Source organism: Pelecanus crispus, chromosome 1 (assembly GCF_030463565.1).
Source record: "Pelecanus crispus isolate bPelCri1 chromosome 1, bPelCri1.pri, whole genome shotgun sequence".
NCBI classification, from domain to species: domain Eukaryota; kingdom Metazoa; phylum Chordata; class Aves; order Pelecaniformes; family Pelecanidae; genus Pelecanus; species Pelecanus crispus.
This window is the reverse complement of record NC_134643.1, coordinates 39,197,151-39,220,022: the sequence shown is the minus strand read 5'-3', so window position 1 is coordinate 39,220,022 and position 22,872 is coordinate 39,197,151. Positions and strand designations below refer to the sequence as shown.

At 40.8% G+C, this 22,872-nt stretch overlaps 1 protein-coding gene across 1 annotated transcript in view; it reads right to left on the bottom strand.

The window, feature by feature from the left end:
• MSRB3 (methionine sulfoxide reductase B3) overlaps window positions 1–22,872 on the bottom strand; it is an 86,297-nt gene that overhangs the window by 42,497 nt on the left and 20,928 nt on the right. The window contains 3 exon segments of the mRNA XM_075727779.1: window positions 7,270–7,347; window positions 9,199–9,307; window positions 18,840–18,911. Of these exon segments, the coding sequence (XP_075583894.1) occupies window positions 7,270–7,347; window positions 9,199–9,307; window positions 18,840–18,911 (259 nt within the window).

Below are 22,872 nucleotides of genomic sequence, written 5' to 3'. Positions count from 1 at the left end.
AACATTGAAGGAGTCACTGACTCCTCTTGGCTTTCTTACACCTTTGCATTAGCAGTTTATACCAGGTTGTTCCTTTGCAATGTTTTGCTTCAAGGATGCTAAACTCAACATTGGTAGGGGCAGACATTCAAAATACTACTCCCCTCTGAAAAGGACTTTGATTGAATAAAAATCTGTTGCAGTTGTGAAGATGATAGGTGCAGCTTTGGTACAACTTCATTTTCAAAGAACTTTATTCCACATTGGCATGGGCAGTTTGCTGAAGAGACAAGGATCTAGCAGGCTCTTGATGCAATCCAAGCCAAACAATGTCCTGGCCCAGGTGACTGAGGAGAATAAAATAATTCCTCTCTCTTTGCTGTTTGTCCCCAACAGTACAGAGAATACCAAGTTGGAGTATCAGTGTTCGTGGCTACGGCACTGCTAGAAGGACGGGTCAGAAACGCTCGTTTGTGAACGTGTCCCTGGACGCTGTGTTGGCCCATAACATGTTCATGTGAACTAGCACTCTCCTAGACAGGACTTAGGCAAGCTGCAGGGGAGGCTCAGGCCAGGGACCATTCCCCACAAGCAGGATGAACCAGGCCACTCTGTTTCAGAGGAGAGGAATTTATGCGAACAAACACAACCCATGTCTTGTCCCTTGCCTTTAGGGCCAGAGGAGAGGCTTTTGTCCATTTTATTTACAAATATGGACACAGCCCTTCTGAAAATGCAAACCATTACTTGGAAGCGGTCACTGATCTTACCCATGAGCCCAAGCTCCAAATAACAAGGCAAGCTTCCAGAAAGAAAAACGCAGCAGTATTCCAATGTAAAAATTAATACCTGATGTAACAATCCAGGAATTTATGAGACCCGCACCATCAGGGAATTTGAGAAGCCCCTGAGCGTTAAGAACCAAGTAGTTCCTTGGGCAGCAGCAGCAGCAGGAGCAGAGCTGGGCTTGCTGCTGCATTGTGGCCAGGGGACAGATCCTGTGGTGTCTAAGGCAGCAAAACTACTCACAGGTACTTCCCAGAGCTGCACATTCATAATGCCTCTCTCTTCCACCCTCATGTGGATTCTCTGTTATAATACAATAATATATATATTATTTACAATAATATTATCTGGTATAATCTAATAATATAGTTGAACTCTTGTTCAGGTCTCCCCTCAGAGAGGACCTGAATGTGATCTCTCTCCCGATTTCATGAAAGTTTTAAGAACTTAATATCTTTGAGGTTTAATAGCTACTCCCCTGCCAAATTTGGCTGAAATTGGCAAGTAGATTAAATGATACAGTTTTATTATTAGGAAAGGATTGACACACAGACAGCATGATGCTGTAAGCCTTACTTCCTTAGGAAGCCTGGGTAAAGATATAGTTTCAATCTCGCTTTCCTAGACTCCAGAAAAAAGATTGATTCACTGTTGATGGATGCTGTGACAATTTCTGCTCTGCATATTGAAGAAAAGCCAAATTCAAAAAGAGCATTTTAACATCATCTTAGTCGATGAGTAGTCTCTGGATGAGTTCTGTCCAGAGTTTATTTTAATGTGAGAGTTATAAGCAGATAAACATAGAAATCTACAGCTTCTGCAGTCATAATCCGTAACAGTCCTCCCTACCTGATTTTTACTTCAGGTACATACATACACATAGTAAAGCATAAGGTAGGTTAAGACAAGCTGAAAATTAGTTCTTCTAAGCAGGGTGACTGATGAACAGTCAGTACAAAGCAGTGTGAATTTCAAACAGGGGAAATTAAAAGTTTACCAAGAATCCATTGAAATTTTACAGTGAAAATATCAATGAAATTCTTAGTAAAATCAGTGGAAGTTATCTATATATATATCTCTAGAATTATGGAAATCTCTGCATTTATTTCCTCTTATTTGTAAGTACCTTCAACAAGGATTTGCAATTCAGCCATGCTCAGCAATAAGTAAATGAAAACAATTTCACAGGCTTGTGTCAATGAGAGTTTGAAACATTTAAAATGTTACATTTCAAGTCCCCTCTTCCTTCTTTTTTGAATCCTAACGCGTTTCTCCTAGGAAATCTACATCAATATTTGCCTTTTGGAAAGGATACTTGTTGAAATATTCTCTACCTAGCAATCTGTGAGATCCCCCATATTCCTGTACTTGTTTTCACTGCTGGAGATGGTATTTCCCAGAGAACACAAGCAAAAGGAAATCTCAGGTTTGCTGTTGTATTGGCTCGTAGCTGGCAGTCTCGTCCGACTTGCTCCTTGCGCAGCCAGTGACCTTGACTTGCAGTAATTCGGAGAGTGCCTTACTACATTTGTGTAGAGCTGATCTACTGAAAAAACAAGACCAGGTGGCTTGTGGATCAAGGAAAAAAAATGAGATGAAGTGTTTTTTGTTTTCCAAACTTGCTCTTGCTCTCTTACTCCTTAACATAAAAATCTTTCCAGACTTCATTGCTTATATGAGGGTAGTGAAATGAACATTCAGCACCAGCCAAGAAGCTGCCAGTTAGAGGATATTAAAAACTACCCATGAGCCAATTAGGAGGGCAGAATCATTTGCTATAATGACTGCAGCTCCTCTGCGCCACACTTGCCAAGCATCCAGTGAAAGGAGCCTTTCCCCGAGAGTCGCCCAGCAGCTCCACCCAAGGACAGCACTGGACCGTTCTTGCTCCAAGGGGCTCTTCAGGACCAGGAGGACAAAGTCTGCTTCCAAACCGCCACAGAAATTAGTAATCGCCAGGTCAAGCTCCAGCGACAGCCCCATGCTACAGCTGTGATAAGCTTAGTACATGTTCAGCATTCAGGCAGGATTAGATGTGGATTCAGCATTCAAGTACGTTCAGATGTGGAAGATGCCATGGGCTGTATTCACAAAGCAACTTTACTGCAGGGACTGCAGTAAATATGGCATTCATATTGATAGTCATCCTCAGAGGTGGATTAAACCTCCAGATTCTAGATGGCTCCAAGGAAGACAAGCACTCTCCTATCTTCATTTTTGGTGAGGTGATTAGGAGTGCATAGCAATTTGTCATCCAGCAGGGACACAGCAGACTTGAAACAGAGGCTGGTTTCAACCAAAAACAGATTAAGCAAAAAGAAATCAGTGCTCACTGATAACAACTTTACCGATTTTTACTCCACCAGCTTTTTCCAGGGGACAAAAAACTGCAGAAGTTCTTGCAAGTTTTAAGATCCTCAAGCTTCTCCGAGCTACACAAGACCTATTAAAAATCTGAGTTTAGATGAGAACTGTTTGGTAATACTGCCTGTTGACTGATTCCTACACTGGCAAGAGCTAACTTACTCCAAACAAATTTTATTAAACAGAAGCTGTTGGTTTTAACACACAAAACTACAAATTTTGTGAGAAAACTAAGAGTCAGCCTGGGCGGATGAAGTTGCTCAAGTAGTTCTATTAGATCTTTTTAGAGACACTACAGCAGTTACTTCATATGGGCTCTCCTAGCCAGATAGCCTGTGCTGAATTGTCAGGTGGCCTGTTCAAAGGATATAAAGACTACTAAGAAAGCTTAAAGACCATTAATTAAGCACTCAGCACTGGGGCAAGGAAATTCCTTGTATAGATCTAGCCTGGTGACTGAAATCATCCCTTGTGTTGTGAAGACAAGAGTGGTACAATGCTAATGGCACTGCAATATTGCCCAGCCACACTTTGCTTTTCTCATGATTTGCTTTTGGATGTCTGAGAGATGTTGAGAAGACCTGACACAGTTCAATGAAAATCAAATGAAAACATGACATGAATAAGGGTGTTGCTATTTCTCCTAGCGCATGTTCAGAAGAGCCAACACCATTACCAAGAATTCCTTCCAGGAAGCAATAAAGGCAGCAGTGGGTGATTTATGAAGCCTTGGCAATTCACTCCTTGGCCCTAAAAGTTGGAAACTGACACAACAATAATATTTCTTTTTTTAAAAGGAAATCATTCTCCCAGGCTTCCCAGTTCCCATCTATACCACACCTTTCTCACACAGTCCTGCATATGGTAAAGGACATGACCGTGGTTTATTAAATATGGAATAGCTCCTCTCCTATGGCAATACCGTGAGTTGTGGATTTCACTCAGGTCTGTTCTAACCTCCTCTTGCCACGGCTGTGGACAGAATGGTATTTTTGCATAGCGTACAACAAAATGCCTTGAAAAATTGAAGTAGCTGCAATCTTGCAAATACACTTGGCCCTTAGAAAACACTGAGGATACGAGTGGTGTAGGTGGCGTGCTGTGAACTGATACAGAAACACACAACCTTGCCACAGAGGCTGTCCAGCCATGACAAACGTGGTTCACAAAAAATTAACACGAGCAGGTATAGTTGATAGGCATGACAGTCTTTTTCTTCGGCTGATTAGTCTCCTATCAGATCAATGTGCTGCATCGAGACATGCTCCAGCCACAGCAGGTGAGGTCCAGTGAAAGGGAAGCTATGAAAAAACACCCTAGAGAAAGGTGGGGGGGAGCAGGGCTGCTTCTTTTAGCATAAGCCTGCAGCTAGATTGGAGTAAGTGTAACACAAAACCACATAAGGGCTGGCTTGCAGAAAAAGGAGGTCCTTGAGATTAGTTTATTGTCTCTCTCATTTATTGCTTTCTTTAGGCAGCTGTACTGGGATGTAGGAGACTGTCTGGCGTGAAAGTTCAGAGATGGAATAATGAGATTCAACGGCATGATTATGGATTTTATGTGTGAGGCACCTTTGTGGAAAAAGTTAAAGCATGCTCTCCATAAAGCTTGGGAGGTTTCTCATAACACTAGTACAAGTAGGTAGATGAAGAGATGTTAAATTCCTAATTGTTTCTTTTATCTTTCCTGTGATAGAAACAGAGTTCTGTTTTAAAGTCGTACCAAAACCCAGGTCTTTCATCTGGAGTGTAAAATTCATGTGTTCCCTGACCTCATGTGTCACATGGTAATGAAACAATGTAAATCAGAAATGTTAAAAGTTGAAGTTTGTTAATATTACTGCTGAAGCTCCAGTCTCTTTCCTGGTTAAACTGAGAGGTCCATAGTCCAAATATATATATTTACAGATTACAACGACACAAAGAAAAAAAATTAATGGACACCCAATGAGAAACAAATGGAAATGCAAGTTTCAGATGACTGTCTGGAAATTAAAAAAAGAAACCCAAAACCTTTGCATTTTAAATGGGGCAATGGACTTTCTTTGTATTGTACTACTACCTTACTCCTAAGAAAATACTTTGGTGATTTACACTCTGTGGCAAAAAATTTAGTAAATAGCATACATTTTGCATTCTCTTATCTATGTTTCCTTCTCACTTTTTTAGCTGTCTGGGCTGAAGCAGTCACCAAGATACAGGAATGTATCTTCCCTAGTTGAGGAAGACATTATTCACTGATATTTTGGGGTCAGTAAACAAAAGAAGATGGACCCCTATCAGCCTCTCCATTTGTTCCCACCCTTGCCAGCCACTTCAGAACAACTGGCTGAATTTGATGTAGACCAGAGGTGGCACGAGCTCACAAAGCAACACAAAGACTTTGGGGAGACTGGGCTAAGGCCAGTCCAGCCTTGGGACACAATCAGCAAGGTGTTTTTTTCAGGTGCCCACTGGCCTGGGATTTATTAAAAATTAAAACGCAACTTCCCTCTTTCCCTCTCTCTCCTCCCATAAAATCCATGGGGAGTCTCAAAGAGAATCTGAAAACAGGGACATTTCCATATAGCTCATTTCACATAGAGAAATCCAACTCATTAACTCAAAAAAGTCAAGACTACGCCAAAGCATACTGCGCACTTGAGATAATCACAGGTAAGTCTCATATTGCAGTTTTTTCCCATATTAAATGGATTGTGAAAGCAACTGGAAACTAGTTCACATTCATTTATGTGAACTACTGCTGTCCAAATCTCACCCCACAAAAACCCCTACTCTTTCTCCAGCAGACGATAGAAAGGAAGCCAGTCTTGAAGGTAGAAGGTGAAATCCTGGCTCCATTGTATTCATTTGCCAAATCTGAATTGACTTCAACAGAGCCAGGATTTCCCCCATAAAGATTTAGCTATAGTAAGCAGGGGAATGTCTAAATGACAGAGTAGAAAACCAGGTAATGGAGACTTTAGATCCCCACTTCGTACCCCCAAGCCAAGCACCACAGTAACACGACATGAGAATATTGCCTTGGCTGAGTTCGTAACGATCAGTTTTCCAACTCGAAAGATTCACGTTATTACTTAAGTTTCTGCAGGTAATCCTCCTAACATAAGGAAGGAGGAATCAAACATAAGAGATGAAGTGCTTCTTTCATCTTTACAGACAGTCTCTTGAGAACAACTATCACTGCCACATCTGGTGATTCTGGAGATATATCAATTTTATTTTCCTTTGTAACCTATTACTGACCCAATTTTCTCTATTATTAGCGCTATCCTGACCATCCTGCTTCATGCTGCTGTAAAGGCACCTCTTCAAGTGAGAGGGACTGAGTCAGTGTGAACTGAGAGATAAAACAAGCACAAAAATTAAATCCTTCAGCAGAATGAACACAAGCAGCCAGAAATAAGAAAAAACACATAAATAACAACTGAATCCGTGCAGAACAATGCAGCGATTGAGAGAATGCAATCAGCACTGCTTCTAGCACCAAATTTAGGGACGTAATTCCCACAGTATTTCTAAAGAGTATTTTTCATGCAAGACACGAAAGTTATTATTTGTTTCTTAATCCTTGCCTCAGTTCCTAACCCAGCTCTCCATGTGTGCTAACTGGGATGCATGAAAATTCAAGATGTAATGCAATTTTCCTGGGTTTTGTTTTCTTAACTGCTTGAATTCTAAAAAAGCATCTAGTTTTTTCTCCATTATCGGATACAATGCTGTAGCATGGATGCAGCATCGCTGCCCAGGATCCAGGTCTTAAGGCTACCTGTGAGTAATGCTAACAGCCAAAACTCTTATCTATCAGTACAGTAAAAGACTGTGTTACAATTACTTGGCAAGGCTGCATAAGAAGAGGACAAAAAAAAAAAGAATTACTACTTTTTACAGCCAATTACCTATTTCACCAGAATGTTATCTTACTATGTTATTTATTTACTAAAATTTTTAATCTTTACTGTAAGACTGATTTTACTATAGCACTATTCTTTACATTGCTTCTCATGTATCCCTTGTCAATTTGAATGACTTAAATGATCTTATACAATTACGTAAGTACTGGAATATAGACAAGATTACACGGGAACACAGCACATAAACTACGAGACAGAAATCTCAAAACTATATTTAGCATACTCACTTGAATAAAGGAGTCCCACAAACAACACATTTGTATATTCCTTGAGCTTTATGATGTGTGTACTCCCCCTCAAAGGCACTGGGAAAACAACAACACTACATTTTAAAAATAAATAAAGGAATTTGGGTTTTTTTTTTAATTATTAAATTAGGGAAGACTTTAGAAAAATGTTACAGAAAAAGCCCACGATTTCCAAGTTGGCAGTTGTTTTTTATTAAAGGCAGCAAATAAAGCAGGCACAGGAAAAGGGGAATGTCCTCATTAGCGTGCCTCAGGTGTAATGTATCATGCAAGAGGAAGCGACTTGTCCCACAGTTCAAAGGACAGAACAACAACAAAAAGGGGAAAGCTGGAATCTTCCCCTGTTTGGCAAGTGAAATGTACGTTTTTGTAAACACGGCTTGTCCGAGACGTAGCCCAACCTGATGCGCTTCTCTAGGCCCGTCCTTAGGAAATGCGCCGGCGCTGCGAAGGCAGAGGCGTGAAGCGCCTGGGTGCCTGCCCGCCGGGGAGCTGGGAAGCTGCCGTGCCGGGTCCGGCTGCGACGGGCTGCCGGGGCGACACAGCCATTGTAGCTGAAAATGAAGTAATTGGTCCACGATTTCAAGCTGTGTGCGCCTTATATTTTTAGTTGAAAAGCAGTATTACAGCTTTAAGGGAATATTTTTCTAAGTTAACAATCTGAAAGGCTAGGAGGTCATTCATCTAATACGAATCAGCTGCGCTAGCCCAACAAAAAGCCTATGTGCTCGGCAGCTTGTTTTTATTATCCTTTCACCCTTTTTATGAGGTCCAATTTTTTTTTATAAACAGGATTTTTAAGAATGACCTAATCTCCGATTGTTTGTGTGCATTAAATCACGTTGTTGGTCCCGTACACAAGGGCGAGGAGGGCCGGGGGGGGAGGCAGCCCTCCCGGCAGAGGCCAGCGTCCCCCTGCCCCTGCGGGGCTGCGGGAGGACGAAGGGGCCGGGGCGGAGAGGGCGACCGTCCCCCCTCGGCAAATCCAGCCGCCGGTACGCGCTGCCAGGAAGAGGGCTGCCGATTAAGCGGGACCCCACGTGCGGTGGCGAGCCCTTTCAGGTCATGAATGAAAACAAGCAGTTACATCATTAGTACGTTTGGAGCGGAGGTAAAGCCAGGGCCTCATGCCAAGCTCAATGGTATAAATTAGACAACAAAAAATGGCTAGGCCTTGGCAAGTTACCTTCATGCTGGAATCAGCTGAGAGAGACTTTATTCACTAAAAACAGTCTTGGAAGCGAGGACTCGCTTTTTTTTTTTTTTTTCCTTTTTTTTTTTTTTTTTTTTTCTTCCCCCTCCTCCAGGACTCGGGGCTGGCTTCCAGCGACTAAAGCCATGTGAGGGCAGTTATTGAAAATTTTTGACATTCCAACCACAAATGAGCCAATAAATACCTTCTCCACATGTGCTTCAAAAAGAAATTGGAGTGGGGTGGAAAAGAACTAAATTATGCTACCTTCTTTCTGCAGCCAAAACGTCTATACTTACAATGGCCACCTTCAAATCTCCAGCCTCCTGGCACGGGGCCATTTCCCTCGTGGTTCTGCTTACTGCGATGTCTTCCAAAAGAAGTGTACCTAAACCGCTATTACTTCCACACGTTTTGTAGTAAACTAAAAACAGACTCTAAACATGAGCCCGGTGACTTTATAAGACATGCAGTGTTCATTAAAAGAAAAAGTCACACAAGACCCGTGGCCTCGGCCCCCGTGCTGCAGATGCTTGTCACTGCAGTGGTGTTAATTTGTAGGGGTTAGTAAACAAGTGCAGAAATCCCGAGGAAAAAAAAAAAAAAAAACAAACCAACCAACTTGGTGGGGAAGGTGAGGAAGCACCAGTAAGAGGAGGGGGAGAAAAGAAAGACGCCTGTGTTTCGAGGACTGCGTTTCCTTCGTCCTGCCTTACCTTTCAGTCCCCTTCTCCTGAGTGACATGGTACTGCAAGGGTGTCAGCCGCTTCCTCAGCTCCTCCTGGGAAAAGACCACCTTACAGTCCTTTTTATCCCTACATGACCCTGCAAAGGGAGAGGATATGGGAGAAGGAGCCTTTTCAGCTTAAATCCTGAATAATTGCTTTGGCAGACGGCCACAGCATAGCTTCTGCATTCACTTGTCAATGACCAGACCGGTCCCTAATGCACGAAAAATGGCTCAGCTGAACTGCAGCTGATTATTTCTTCAAATCCAAGTTTAAAAAAGAATTTTGCTTGAGAGCCAGGTGATTCCACTGGAGCAGTGACAATGTGCTACAGCCAAAGCCCTTCGGTGTGTTATACACTAAACTGTTGCGCACACAATCATTCACAAGAAAGTAACATTTTTCCCACCGTTAAAAAAAAAAATCTGAAAAAAACACAACTACAGCCGAAATGTTCTTTACAAGACATCTATATTGGAGACTTACGGTAATGGGCATATGATGTTCAGCCACAACATCCAACAATTTCATTACCCTTTAAAGTAGCTGAAAAACAATTCTAAATCCTTAGAATTCCAATAAGGTTGATTTAACTTCTAGTTGCATCCTCGTCCTTTTACTTTACAACATGAACCATTGTATTTTTTCACTGTTGAAGCACTAGAATAGGAGCCCTGAGGAGCAAGTACTTTCTTTAGGCACAAAGCTGTACAAGGTTCAACAATAAACTTGTCGTAAAAATTAGGGTTGCTATTGAATTCACCCTCCTTTGAAAATTTTGTCTTACGCTTTGCTTAGTTCACACAGAAAATCCAAGGCGTACATAATGATTACCGTAAAAAAACATTCATATAGTGCAAAAATTCACATCACATCAGGAAAGAAAAAATAACAATAAGGTTGCTTTTGAGAATGAAAACTCCCAAAGTAGTACCAGAAATTGTCAAATATTCAAATAACTTGATAACTGCTTGCAAAAATTAGCTGACAAAATATGGCAGGGAAAAAGCACTCTAATTATGACAGTAATTAAAATATGGTACAATTAGAAATAAACAGTCCTGACAAAAATATTTTTTGCTAGTAATGTATATACACTCATAAAAAGACCAATTGTGTTCCCAAAGTAGAGGGAACAGAGCTACCCATCTGTATGTCATTTAGTACAGGAGAGGCAATGGCAGGTTTAAATTACATGGTATTGGATTGCAATTTCCTAACATTGGATGCTTTTCTGCTTTTTTACCTTGAGTCATTACTAAGGAGTGTTCATAAAAAGTAGCTTAAAGCACAGATGCTTGCAAATCATTTAAGAAAAGATGTTTCTTTCTTCCTCCCCCTCTTCTTTTCTCATTTTTTTAATGTGTGGGGGTGGGTAAATAGGGGAGAGAGAAAAAGAATAATGCTGTTGGTCACTACCGACTAACCCTAGGAAGTATTTTCAGGAAGAAAAAAGTAAAATTGAAAACATCTGATTGAAGTAAATAGTGCAAACATAAAAAGCTTTACTAGTGAAAGAAAGGTATTGAAAAGCGACTTTATTTCATAGATTAGAAATTACTTTTGATCTAAACATTCTTAAAAACAGATTGTTTTCCACTCTGAGCCATCTCATTAGCTGTGCTGCAGAGCCTTCTTTTTAATGGCAAGCTTTGAAAGAGCGCTGCTGTATGCCTTTGTTAGCTTCAATCTTATTTGGGAGAGGGATAAAGATTTCATTCCAGGTCTCTTTGTTTGTCTTTCAAGAACCACTAAAGCAGTATTCACACAAATTTTGCAGGAATGTGCCCTGTGCCATAGCTTACAAATTATTTGGTTTTGGTGCACTTAAAGGTCACCTTCCAAATTAGCAAAATTTTCCTACATCCTGGCTTTTCAACCTTAAATGTAAATATTGTTTCCTAACTGTAAGTGAGGTTTGTTCTTTATAACATTTGGTTGCTTATTTAAAGATGTCAAACGTTGGAGGTTTTTATTCTCTGAACAAGCAGGGCTCTAGGACTAGTAAGTCTTTCAAAGTATAGCCAACAGGGAGAGGAAGCTTATGCATTATATAAACAGCTATTGTTATGTTGCATTACGCAGCTCAGAAAGAAACTGTTTGAGAGACGGTCTTTCATCTATAATTTCAGTATTAGAAGGTAGTCTAGAGAGCAGCAAAGAATCTTCCAAGCCAACACCTCTTCACTTTTAAAAATATCTACCAATCTTTTTTTTTTTTTAAATTCTATTTGCTCTTTAGATGTTGCAGAAAAGCAAACTAAGCATAACTTCACTTTGGAAAAAGTCAGAGGAAATACTGCATGTTTTAAAGAATGGTCAGTATTCTCTCTTTACTCTCCTTGAATAATTTGTCATCTATTTTAGAAATTTAGTGTTCTTCAATTCAATGGGCTCACTATATGCACGAGAAAATTTCTGTATGCCACTTGATCCATGACACAGAACAGAAGTAGGAAGCATGTTATAAAAGATTTTTCCTCATTGTTTGTAATAATTAACTGCGTGTTTTACAATACAGACAAGTATTTATGTCTGCAGGGGAACTCTGCCAAACTGCACTGGGGTAAACTGCAACCTACCCCGACAAAGGACTCTCCAGGTTTGTAATTTAATGGAGTATACATCAGCAAAAAGCTATGGTTGCACTACAACTCATAAAGGAAATCTCTTGGTCCAGCCTTCAGCATTCAAGAACAGCCCTACTCAATTAATTGCACTTATTATTTAACTGCTAGTTCAAACAAAAAAATAGCTCAGTAAATTGATTACATTATTTCCATATTGCCAAAGAGCCAGGGAGGTAAAGCAAGGCTGACTGCAGGGGATGTAAGGATACGTTATCTGAAACAGGGCTAGCCTACAAGCCTCGATAAAATGCAATGAATCCTAAAAAACACTAGATGAGATTCTAGGCATACAGTCCTGCAGTTAGGAAAAAAATAACATGCAAGAGGGACAAAAGTGCTCAACTTGCAGTACAAGAGTGGCTGCTTCCATTTTTTAACTGTTCCTTTATGGCATATATGGGATGTCTGCTACATTCAAGCCAACTCTCTGTATCTTGGGAGGGGACAACATAAAGAAACACAAATATATGCCCAATGTGAGAGAAGTCACTACTAGTAATGCAGCTGTTACCAAACTCGTTATTAAAGCAGAGAATAAAGGTGCCGGCTGACTGCCTTCCTCAGGCTGGTCCCCCAAAGAAGGGACCAGCTATGGGCTGTGCAAAGGGTTCCCATACAGGCAACAAACTTCTTCAGCAACTCAGGCGTAAAGGCAGGCTCACAGTTCATTTGTAAATCATACAGTTCAAGGCAGAAGAGACAAAAGGTCATCAGTTTTACAAATAGCATGACATCAGGGTGATTACATTAAAGGTGAGACTAAATTCAATACACTATGAGGATAACAGAGTCTGGATTCATTAGATCTATATTAGGACTCTGGATTGGATCTCACTTGGTCTTTGGAGGTGATGCTCTCAGCAATGACTTTTAGAAGAGCCCAGGACAGCTATGTTCCTGACTCCAGTTAGATCCCGCTGTGAGGAGAGGTGAACACCAGCCTACAAGGGCAGATAAAATTCCCTTTACATTCCACTGCGGGATCGGAGGCCAAATTACATCGCTCTAATCAGCACACCTCGGTGCCTTCGTTGGGGCCAGCGCTCATTGGAAGAGCAGCGCGCAGGCAACCGTTCCGCAAACAGGCACCAGCATTTCCACTTGAGGCCACCTGCCTTCAACCTTTTGCCAAGTTACAGCAGTCCTAAAAGCTGTTAAGATCCTGGAGCAGGATGGAAGGCTTTGCGAAGAAAAGGCCAGGCTCACAAATCGTAATGCATAAACATAAAAAGAAGCTGAGGAAGGTGAAACAAACACCAGTAGAAACCCTGTCGGAGCCTTCATGGCGTTCCTGTGCACAGGAATGGCTTTTCTGAAAAGCAACGCAACGCACACTGCGATTTCCTATTCACCCACAGACTACGGGAATTGCAGAGTTCAGTTCTGGAGTCCTCCTCTGTATAAATGAAGTGAACAGAAAGTATTTTCTGGGTGTTGACCTGATAATGAAGACATTAAGCACCTCACCTCACATATAAATTCCAATTTCAATTGACCTTTTCAAACCTGTGGTTCATAACGCAGGCGTGTGCCATTTTTTTCCATGTAAGCAATCACAAGAAAACCATCAACGAGATACGTCCAGACAGATGGACACAAGTTAGCAGACCATTACTCCTCACCACTCAGCCCTTCACCTGCTCCAGTGTGCTGGAGGGTGGTGATTAGTGTCTGACATGCCCTGAAATATGGTGGCATTTTGCCTGATGGCTTTTCTTCTTCAAATAGTCTTTTGAACCGTTCTAATGATTTTCTCTTACGTTTTGTTGCTTCCTATCACTGAAATTAACTCAACATTTCAACTGCGTGGAAGACACAGCACACATTTTCCCCCTTCTACGTATGCTTATGTTCCACTAGCATTAATGGACATTACAGTCATGCACTGAGCACATACCATTAAGACTTCCTGAATTAAATACAGCAAGATCAAATGTTCCAGCAGAGCACAGCCATATAATAAATCGGGCTTCCAGTTTTCAGTACTACTTCTTTTAATATACCCAAGCAGTTTTTTAGGGGCCTTGCAGCACATTTTATTATTCATATACCACCCCAGCCCCAATCCTGCAATCTGACCCGCATGGGCAGACCCTTTGGAATATACATAGCTCCGACAACTACACAAGGGTCTACAAACGTACATCAGATTACAGGATCTGGCTCTAAGTATACATCTCTCTGTTTCCCAAAGCCTGTCCCCTCACGAGTGGGTCATACCTTAGTCACCAATGGTAAATTATCTCAAACTGACGTGAAGAGGAATCCTGTAAGGTTAAGAAATATTTGCATACATTTCTTTAAATAAATATCCTTACGTATGCTATCACTAACACTCAGTATTATTAAAAGTGGAATCCCTCATTTTTATTATTTCAAATTTCATCTACACAGTTTATGCCTCTTGTTTACAGTTTTGCCTCTCTCTGCTTAGGAAAAGGCAAATGCACAACTCTCTATTTCACTTCTGTTTAGTCTGTTCTCTGCAGCTCTAGTCCGCGGCCTTGGGAGAGTAATGCAGCATCCTCTTACTGCAAACAAGCCAGGAATTGCTCATCTAGTTTAAAAAAGAACAACTCTTGAAAATGCAAATCGATGCAAACAGCTCTATTGGCCTGTAAGTTGGAAAACACTGTTTCACAAAACGTGTATTTGACATGATAGATCTTTTTATAACCCCATCATGAGCCATTTTGAATTACCTAAGCATGCTGCTGACTAGGATAGATGCTGCAAAAGAATTCTGAAATATTGGGAGGTCAAGTTTAAGTAAAATCCAAACTTCATCAATTAAAAAACCCTGTAAATGTTTTACACATTGAAAAACAGCTCTGTGTTTCTTCTCTGAGGGATGGCTGCTTTGCTTTCTTGCTGTAGGTAGCTAACTCCCACCCGCTGTTGAAATACCATTTGCAGTTTTATGCAAGCATTAGGAGTAATGGGGCGAAGACCATTTCCACTACATTGTGCGTTGAAAATCCAAAAGCCGGGTACCAGGACAACAGTTACAATTTTGGGTCAAATGCCAGGTTCTGTCTTAAAAGAACACCACCCAAAAATTATCTGTCTTTAAAAAAAATGATTTACGTAACACCAAGGGGTGTCACATGGCCACACGGGAAGGGCAAGCCCCTTCTTTGCAAATTCGCAAGCTTCCCATGCAATCATGTAACAGACCTGTCACATTTATTTTTTCCACCTGGTCATCTACGTGGCTTGTGTTTTATATACGTGTACGTATTTTGAGTCACCATCAGAGCTCTCCCATGTATGACAATAAATTTCTCAAGCACTAAAAAAACCCAACTCCAAACTCCCAACTAATGCATCTCCTCTGTGTGCTCGTTTTCTTTCCAAAGAAAGTGGTACTGGGCGCCCAGTGGTCCCAGTACAGGCAGTATCTATGGGAACAGAAGCTGCCTTGTTTCCTCAGGTCTGCCAGTGTCTTTGTGGCAGGTTACGTGGCAGAGGTAGCCACACAAGCCAAAGAGACATTCCCTGGAAAAGAAATCTGAAGCTGCCTCCCCTCCCCACCAATGTAAAAAATGTGTAACAAAAGACTGAAGTGTTTCGCGAAGTGGGGAAGGGGGAAAGAAAAGGAGCTCCCTTTGTCCTCTCCAGGGATGTCTACTTTACTTCCTTATCTCACATTAATGAAATAAATGTCACTACCAGCCTCAATCTTGGTCTCACAACCTTTCCGAATTATAACTACTGAGGGCTCCACCACCACCCTGCGCTGGCCAGTGGAGGTGAAGGCAGCTTCCCCTGGGGCTTTTTGAGCTGTTGTCCTCACCGGTACTATAGCGATGGGAGCATGTGGCTGCTCAGCAGAGGTTGGTGAAAAGAAGCACCTTCGGTTAAGTGGAGCAAAAGCGCATTACGTTATAAACTGCCACCTTTGTGAGCCTTTCTGCTGAGATGGCCAGAGACCGAGTGCACGGGGCAGCTGACCTATTTGCCTTACTCTTGGATGCAAACCAGGCAAGACTAGATCAAGATCTATTGGTACAGCAGCAGAGAAGGGAACATTTATAATGATGGATTTCTCTTCCTCTCCCCCCTAACAGATAAAGAGACTTTTGTTTTGCTGATATGATCCTAGCACCTTTCACAGGCACTACATTTGTTTAAATTAAAAACAAGAAAGGCAGAGACACTGAGCACTCTGTATCTGGTCAGTAGATTTCTGTCAGAATCAATAAAAGGGTGCACAACATATGGAAAGGCATTTTATTAACAGCAGAATTAAGCTGAATTTAATAAGAGTGCTTTATGCTACCTTTTGCATTTAACATATTTCAGTAAGCCATCAAAATAAGTTTATTCACACGGCTTTAATAAAGGTTTAACCCCCCAGCGGAAACAATTAAAAAGTCAGCATTTGCCAGCGGTTACCGCAGTGGTGTGTAGCTTATTGTGGCATTCAGGCTGTTGCTAAATCCTCCTGCTGCTTCCTCCACAATAGTGATGTGTGGCCTGTGAAATGAGCACTGCGTTTCAAGAATCAAGGTGCCGCAATCTATACTTGGGATGGGGGTGGAGGAAAGGAGCGGGGTGGGGGGAGGTCTTTCTTCTCCTCCAATTCCCCACAACAGCCCAGATCTAACTCCCTGCAAAACTCGGTCTGTCTCCAACTGTGCAGGAACCCCTTTTAGCAAAGACGCAAGCAGGCACAGCCTGCTCCGTGGCCTTTCATCCCACATCTCCAAGCACCGAGGGGCGTACCCAGCATGAGGACAGGAACAGCCGGAACACGCTGTGCTCCAGCTGTTGCTCGGCTATGGCCACCATGGAAAACACCGTAGCCCCCTCCCCTCTCAACCTGCTTCAGGACTAAAGGTAGAGAAACAGCCAAAAAGGTTAGTAACTGCCAACTTCTTTCCCTAGTGGGCCTTCCAGACTTCCCTATGTTTCTGTAAAATTCAGCCATGCTTTATGGGTGAGGAAGATGGGGTCAAGCCCTATAAAAGGGCTTTAAGAGGACTCGGTGGAGCCCTTCCCCGCTCTGCTCTCCTTGGGACTCCTTGACCTGGGCCAGAGCATTGAGCAGGGAGTTCTTACCTGCGGTGCACAAAGCTGCCAGCGCCGAACCTGGGCTGCCAGCAGCTCCCGTCCCACGAGAACCTCTCCTCCAGCTGGAGCAGGGGGCACCTCCATAGCCCAGCCAGGCGCGCTTTCCCAACGCAGCTTCTTTTGCAGGAAATCACGAGATGAGACACATGTTTAGCTTGTAACTAAGAACAAATATTTTCTGCTTCTTAGCCATCTCTGGGACACCATTTCTCTCTACTCGCTTCCTCCCAGATCATGATCTGTGCTGTAGCAACCTGTGGTGAATGTAACAGCTAAGATACGCTAACGTTCGTGTCTCTGGTGCCTGACTCCCAGCCCACACTCTAGACCCATTCAAGGTGCCATCAAATTCCAAGCTCACATATCCCCTAAGTGACCCTCTGGACCATCTCCTCCATCAATTCCCAACATACTCTTACTGACTTTAGCGCTCAAGTTCCCATCTTGCACCTTTTCTTGCTTGCCCTACCCTCAGCCTAGCAATAGCCTTCCAAAATCTCCTTCCTTTTTGCGTGCTGCCATCTCTCCTTTACACCACATTCTTCTCCGCAACCTTCATCATGAACTCCTCAGAGAAAGGACAAAGCCAGGGGCTGCTTTTATCTGAAGGCAAAAAAGTGAAGGCAGTCCTTAAAGGACTTCTCAGACCGCCTGTTATAAACAGACAGTCCACTAACTAAAAAAGTAGCTTTTCATGGGAGACTTTCAAACACAGCAACACCATTAGTGCTGAAACTTCATCTTTTCCATACCCAACTTCAGCAGAAAACGGAGTAAGCCTGAGCTGCAGAGGGCACAGGAATGGAACGCAGGAAATTTATGAGCTCCCAGAATTAAAACATTCCTGCAAGAAAGGTAGAAATGGCTTGTGGTGGGTCCTTTACAGGAGTAGGAAGGGAAAGCAAATGACCTTAAGAGATCCATCAGGGAACACATTAAGGAACTGGCTCTGTGCATGGTGCTGGGAGCACAAGAAACTGCTCATCATCCCTGTGCTACTCGGTGCCACAGAGCCACCGCAGAGCCTCCACCCAGATGGGGCAGGCACGAGCGCCTTCTGTCTGTCCAGCAGATGACAGAGAGTGCAAAACTCCGCCAGAATGAGGAGTTAAAAAGGGGGTCAAAATAGGGTACGCACCCTAGGGTGCAAATAAAAACGGTACATTAACAAAGGGTTTCTGGTCGTCTTTATGATCCCCAGTTTTGCAAGCATCAGGCACAATAACAGTATTACTCCCAATGACGTATCTACAGCTAAATTTAATTCTAAACTGTATTAAATAAGACACCCTAGACTGAATACTATTGTACAAAATAAACTTTGGTCAATACAGGATAATTTTTTATGCAAATGCAACATCAAATGTACTCCTATTAAGACAGCTATACAAAGGTGATTGTTAAAACCCATTTTCAAGCCATTCCAAAAATATCATAATGTTATGCTCTATTATGATAATGCAGCATTCTACTATCATAGGACTAGGAGGCAGGCATACACACAGACATTTATATAATAATGACACATGAACAGCTTCACATGCTATTTACTGTTGCGCTCACAGTGCTTGTTTTCAAGACTCTTTTCAAGCATTTATCAAATTCCTTGTAACTGCTGGGAGGCAGTGAACTAGGTAATTTGTAAGACTATTTTAAGTTTAAAAATCTATTTTTGTTCCAAATTGATATTTGCTTTTTTTTCTAATTTAGCTTCATAGAAATGAGTTTTAATTTTTGCCCCCCCAACCAGTTCTGAGGAACAAGTACATCCAGCTGAGACCTTGTATGACATATTTAAACCCAGAGCAAATTTTTACGTTCAAGATATAAACCCCAGAAAATAGGGATTTATAATGAAAACACTGCCAGGCAGTTAACCATGGCCATACTGGCGGGTGTTGCTACACAACATATCAGTCTTACTTTTATTTTCTTTCAGACCATGTGAAGAGACATCTGTAACAGCACATCTTTGCTGATACACATTACAGAAAGCTATGGGAAAGTTATAACATACATTATGGAAATTGTATCTCTGAACATAGAAACATACAATATGAAACATTTAGACATACTTAGGTCACAGAAAATTTGATAGTAGCTACCGTACTTTGAACACACGAGACTGAGGTCTTTTCTAGACTTTTCGTTGTTAAAGACAGATCTGGCAAACACTACGCACACAGATAATTTCACTGACATGAGCAGTTTGGGAGTTCAGAGGGACAAATGCATATGAGTAACTCATGTGTGTAACTGTTTGTAAGATCTGCTCCTAAAAGTAATCCTTTATGTTAACAGATTACTACTAAAAATCCAATTTTGAGACTCAGTAATTTTGTGTTCACTAACTATTCATTTCAATTTTATGGAAAGACATTATACTGAAACTTGGAATTAACAAAGATTTAACAAAACAAGTTTAATAAAACTATACTATAGACATTTACTTAATAAAGACTTACACCATATGCCCAGCACCATCTTCATACAGATGTATTGTAGTTTAATCTAATCCTAGAAAAGTATGGTTTCCTACTAGTAGTCGTTTTAGTAATTAAACACTTCACAACAATTTAATATTATCTAGGACTTTATTATTTCATACAGAAAAAAAATACTAAGTCTACCCCTGTAATTTCTTCATCATTACTTTTACTTAATTTTACAAGCACCATAATTTTCTCTGATCTACAGGAGAGGAAAAGCCAAATTATCTCATGCAAAAAATGTGATGTAAGCAGCACAACATTCAAAGTGTTAAAGAAATAAAGGATTTTTTTTTTAAGAAATGAGAACCCATAATAATTAAAAGACACAGCAAAGCAAAATAAGCTATCTTTTTACTTTATATCTTGGTGGTCTGCTACAGAAAACATATGTACATGGAATCTGCGTAATCATTACTTGTATCAGTTACTTGCTGGCATACACTAAAGCAGCTGAAGGAGTTTTTACATTAAAAGTTTTGGGGGGTTTTGTTGTGGTTTTGGGTTTGGGTTTTTTTTAAGATTTAATTTCTGTGAACTAAATCCTGGCAGGTGCTGAGTGCATCCTGCATTTCCAAAGAAATTTAGAGCATTCAACTCTAATACAGCAGGCTCAAGGAGCGACACTTCTACATCACACGACAGGCAGAACAGAGCTGTAATCGTTACTGGAAATGAAGAAACCTTGAACCAATGTGAAGGTAGTTTGCGTACAAGCACAGATTGATGTGATTTTTCCCAGTGCTCACGCTTTTCTTGAAATGCTTGTAAATGTTCATAAGATCTCAGGGTGTACTTTATGTATGAATGACTCCTAAATGGAAGCTTTTCATATAGTGCTAGGCGTGCAAAACAGCATATGCTTAGTGCCATCTACTGGGAGTGCCTGCTTATACTCTGACTTTACCATGTCAGCTATAAAAATGTTATGGGCAAACCGTGCATTAGGTTTGCACACACTGAAACGTTTAGTCCTAACTTCAGACAAAAAAAAATATTTTTAAAATGCAATTTGTTGCTAATATACAAATAGAAAAAGAGCAAGTAAAAACACTTCACCAGCACAACTGTCAATTCACTTTGCGAATAAACCAGCGTAACTCACACGTGTTTACAAAACAGTGTTTCAAAGAAGAGACAGAAGGTCGCCCCTGTTCTAAGATACTTCTTAGCAGTTATTTCATTCATTTAACTTTTTGGAAAAAAAAATTATTTTTTTCACTTGCTTCTGATCTACAGCTATGACTTTATACTAAATATAAACATTACTTTGTATCTTACAGGAAGGACAGAGGTACCATTCCAAGCATATAAATGGTAACTTTCATTCAAGTCCTTGTCCTGCAAATATTTAACTGCATGGAGTTTAGAACTGCGTTTGGAAGCCCAACATACAGCTTTGCCGGCCCTTTGCTCCCTTACGCTGAGCAGGCAGGGGTTCCAGAAGGTTAGAAAGTCTCCTTCCATATGGGATTTGCCATTCAACCGGAAGAAGACGAAACTCCACACCATTCCAGACTCAGTGGGCACATAGCATGGCGGTCTGGTTGCAGGGCTGCAATTTGCACAGAACTGGGTGGTGGGAAAAGTACTAACTCCAAGTGTTATGTTATAAAAAAGTCATGAGAACTTGGGGCGTTTTCTATATATTCAAAAGTCACAGTGCATTGTGGCATTTAAGCAGATGTTGGCTCTAGATCTCGTTCCCATGTTTAATTTGATGCATGCTATATACCAGTTACTTGCAACCCCCTCAATACACCACACACAAAACCAAACCGAAGGCAAAGCAAGCTTACGTTAATTTATAAGCATCTAGGGAATCTAGATTACTCTTAAAATATGTGAGATATGTGATTGTATATTATTCCACTGTTAGCAGATGAATTTGGGTTTATTACATATAAATACATATATATATGTATAAAGTAGCCAGTCAGTGGAACTCAATCTATTAATGTTTGCACAGTTATGGATCAAAGGGACAGGAATAAACAGTAGTGTTATGAGCTTTTTATTCCAAAACGTGACTACTGGATTATGCCAGAAAAACAATTTGACACAATAGCTAACATAGTGCTTTGCAAACAGGTATGCAATAGCAAAACCTCCCAGGGGCTGTGTTTCTAGCTGACCAACTTTGAGATTGCCTTTTCAGAGCTGGAACAAAATGGCCAGAAGACTGAGTTTTTTACCTCATTTTAAGGTAAAAACCAGCAATATGAGAGCACATCAAAAGGTGCGTAATGAGGGCTAAGAAAATTTGCTTACCCTATATTTTTAGGATTTTAAATCTGGCTCAGCAGCAAATATAACAGGAAACCAAGGTCAGGCTAACACAATGTGGGCTATTCTCTCTCTTCCTCAATATGCGTTTGCAGCTCCTATCTAGGTTAATGGGAGTTTCGTGCACATGTGGGGAGAAACAGAACACAAATGCTGCAAAAATTGGACTCAGATTTAGTTCAAATAAAGTGTAATCAGCTTTAGAAAAATCCATCAGCTTGAAAACTGATGTCTTATCACTGAAAAAAAATCTTTAAAACATCACCTCCATATGCTTGTTAAGTCCAGCTCTGGGAAAAAGTGCTCACAACATTTTGCACCCTTTTGAACCAGTTGTGGGTGTAGTACAAACACCCACGCTGGTTCTTTTTTGATGCTTCAAATATTGATCAGCCAGGATTGTACCTTTTTTATTTGGGTGTCAAGAAAATTCCTAGTAACGTTCAAAATTAGCTCAGTGCAGCTTTTGTTTTCTCCCACACAACCATGTACACTGACATCATTATGCAGACATTACAGATACTGTTGCTGTTAAGTGAAACACAAATACTTAGGTTCAAGGTTTTTGTGATATAACCAATTCATGGAGATGGGGTCTTATGGCACCCTTCACAGACCTAATAGCAGAACCTGGACCTTACATGAAAAGTGCAGCTGCATCTGGGCATTAAATTGCCTGTTTCCATTTATTTATTTAGAGAAGTGTCACGTAACTAAAGAACATGCTGTCAGAGGAATGACAGAATTAAGTTTTAAATTCTGCATGCTTTTTGTACGTAATTTTCAGGGCAACATATTTCATTTACAATAAAAATGTAAAAAGGGACACATGGAGTGTAACTGTAGTATACTGCTAAAGATTTGGGAAAATCTTTTTAAGTCCTATGATTTAATAGCAATTGATATGCTAAATTCTTTTATGCGTCTTTTTTAAAAAATTATAAAGGGTATTTAATAAATTATTTTCAGTTTAATTCCACTGTTTTTGCCAAGAATTAGGAAAATAATATAAAATTTAAGAGAGAATATGTTGGACAAGGAAGTCAGACAGCATTTCCAAGCATCCTAAAATCTTGTCTACGAAAACCCTCACTCCAGGCAGTGACTTTTAAAAAATAAAGGCAAACAAACTTTGGGTTCAAAGGAAAATTTAAACAAACCAGAGCAACCCATAGCACATC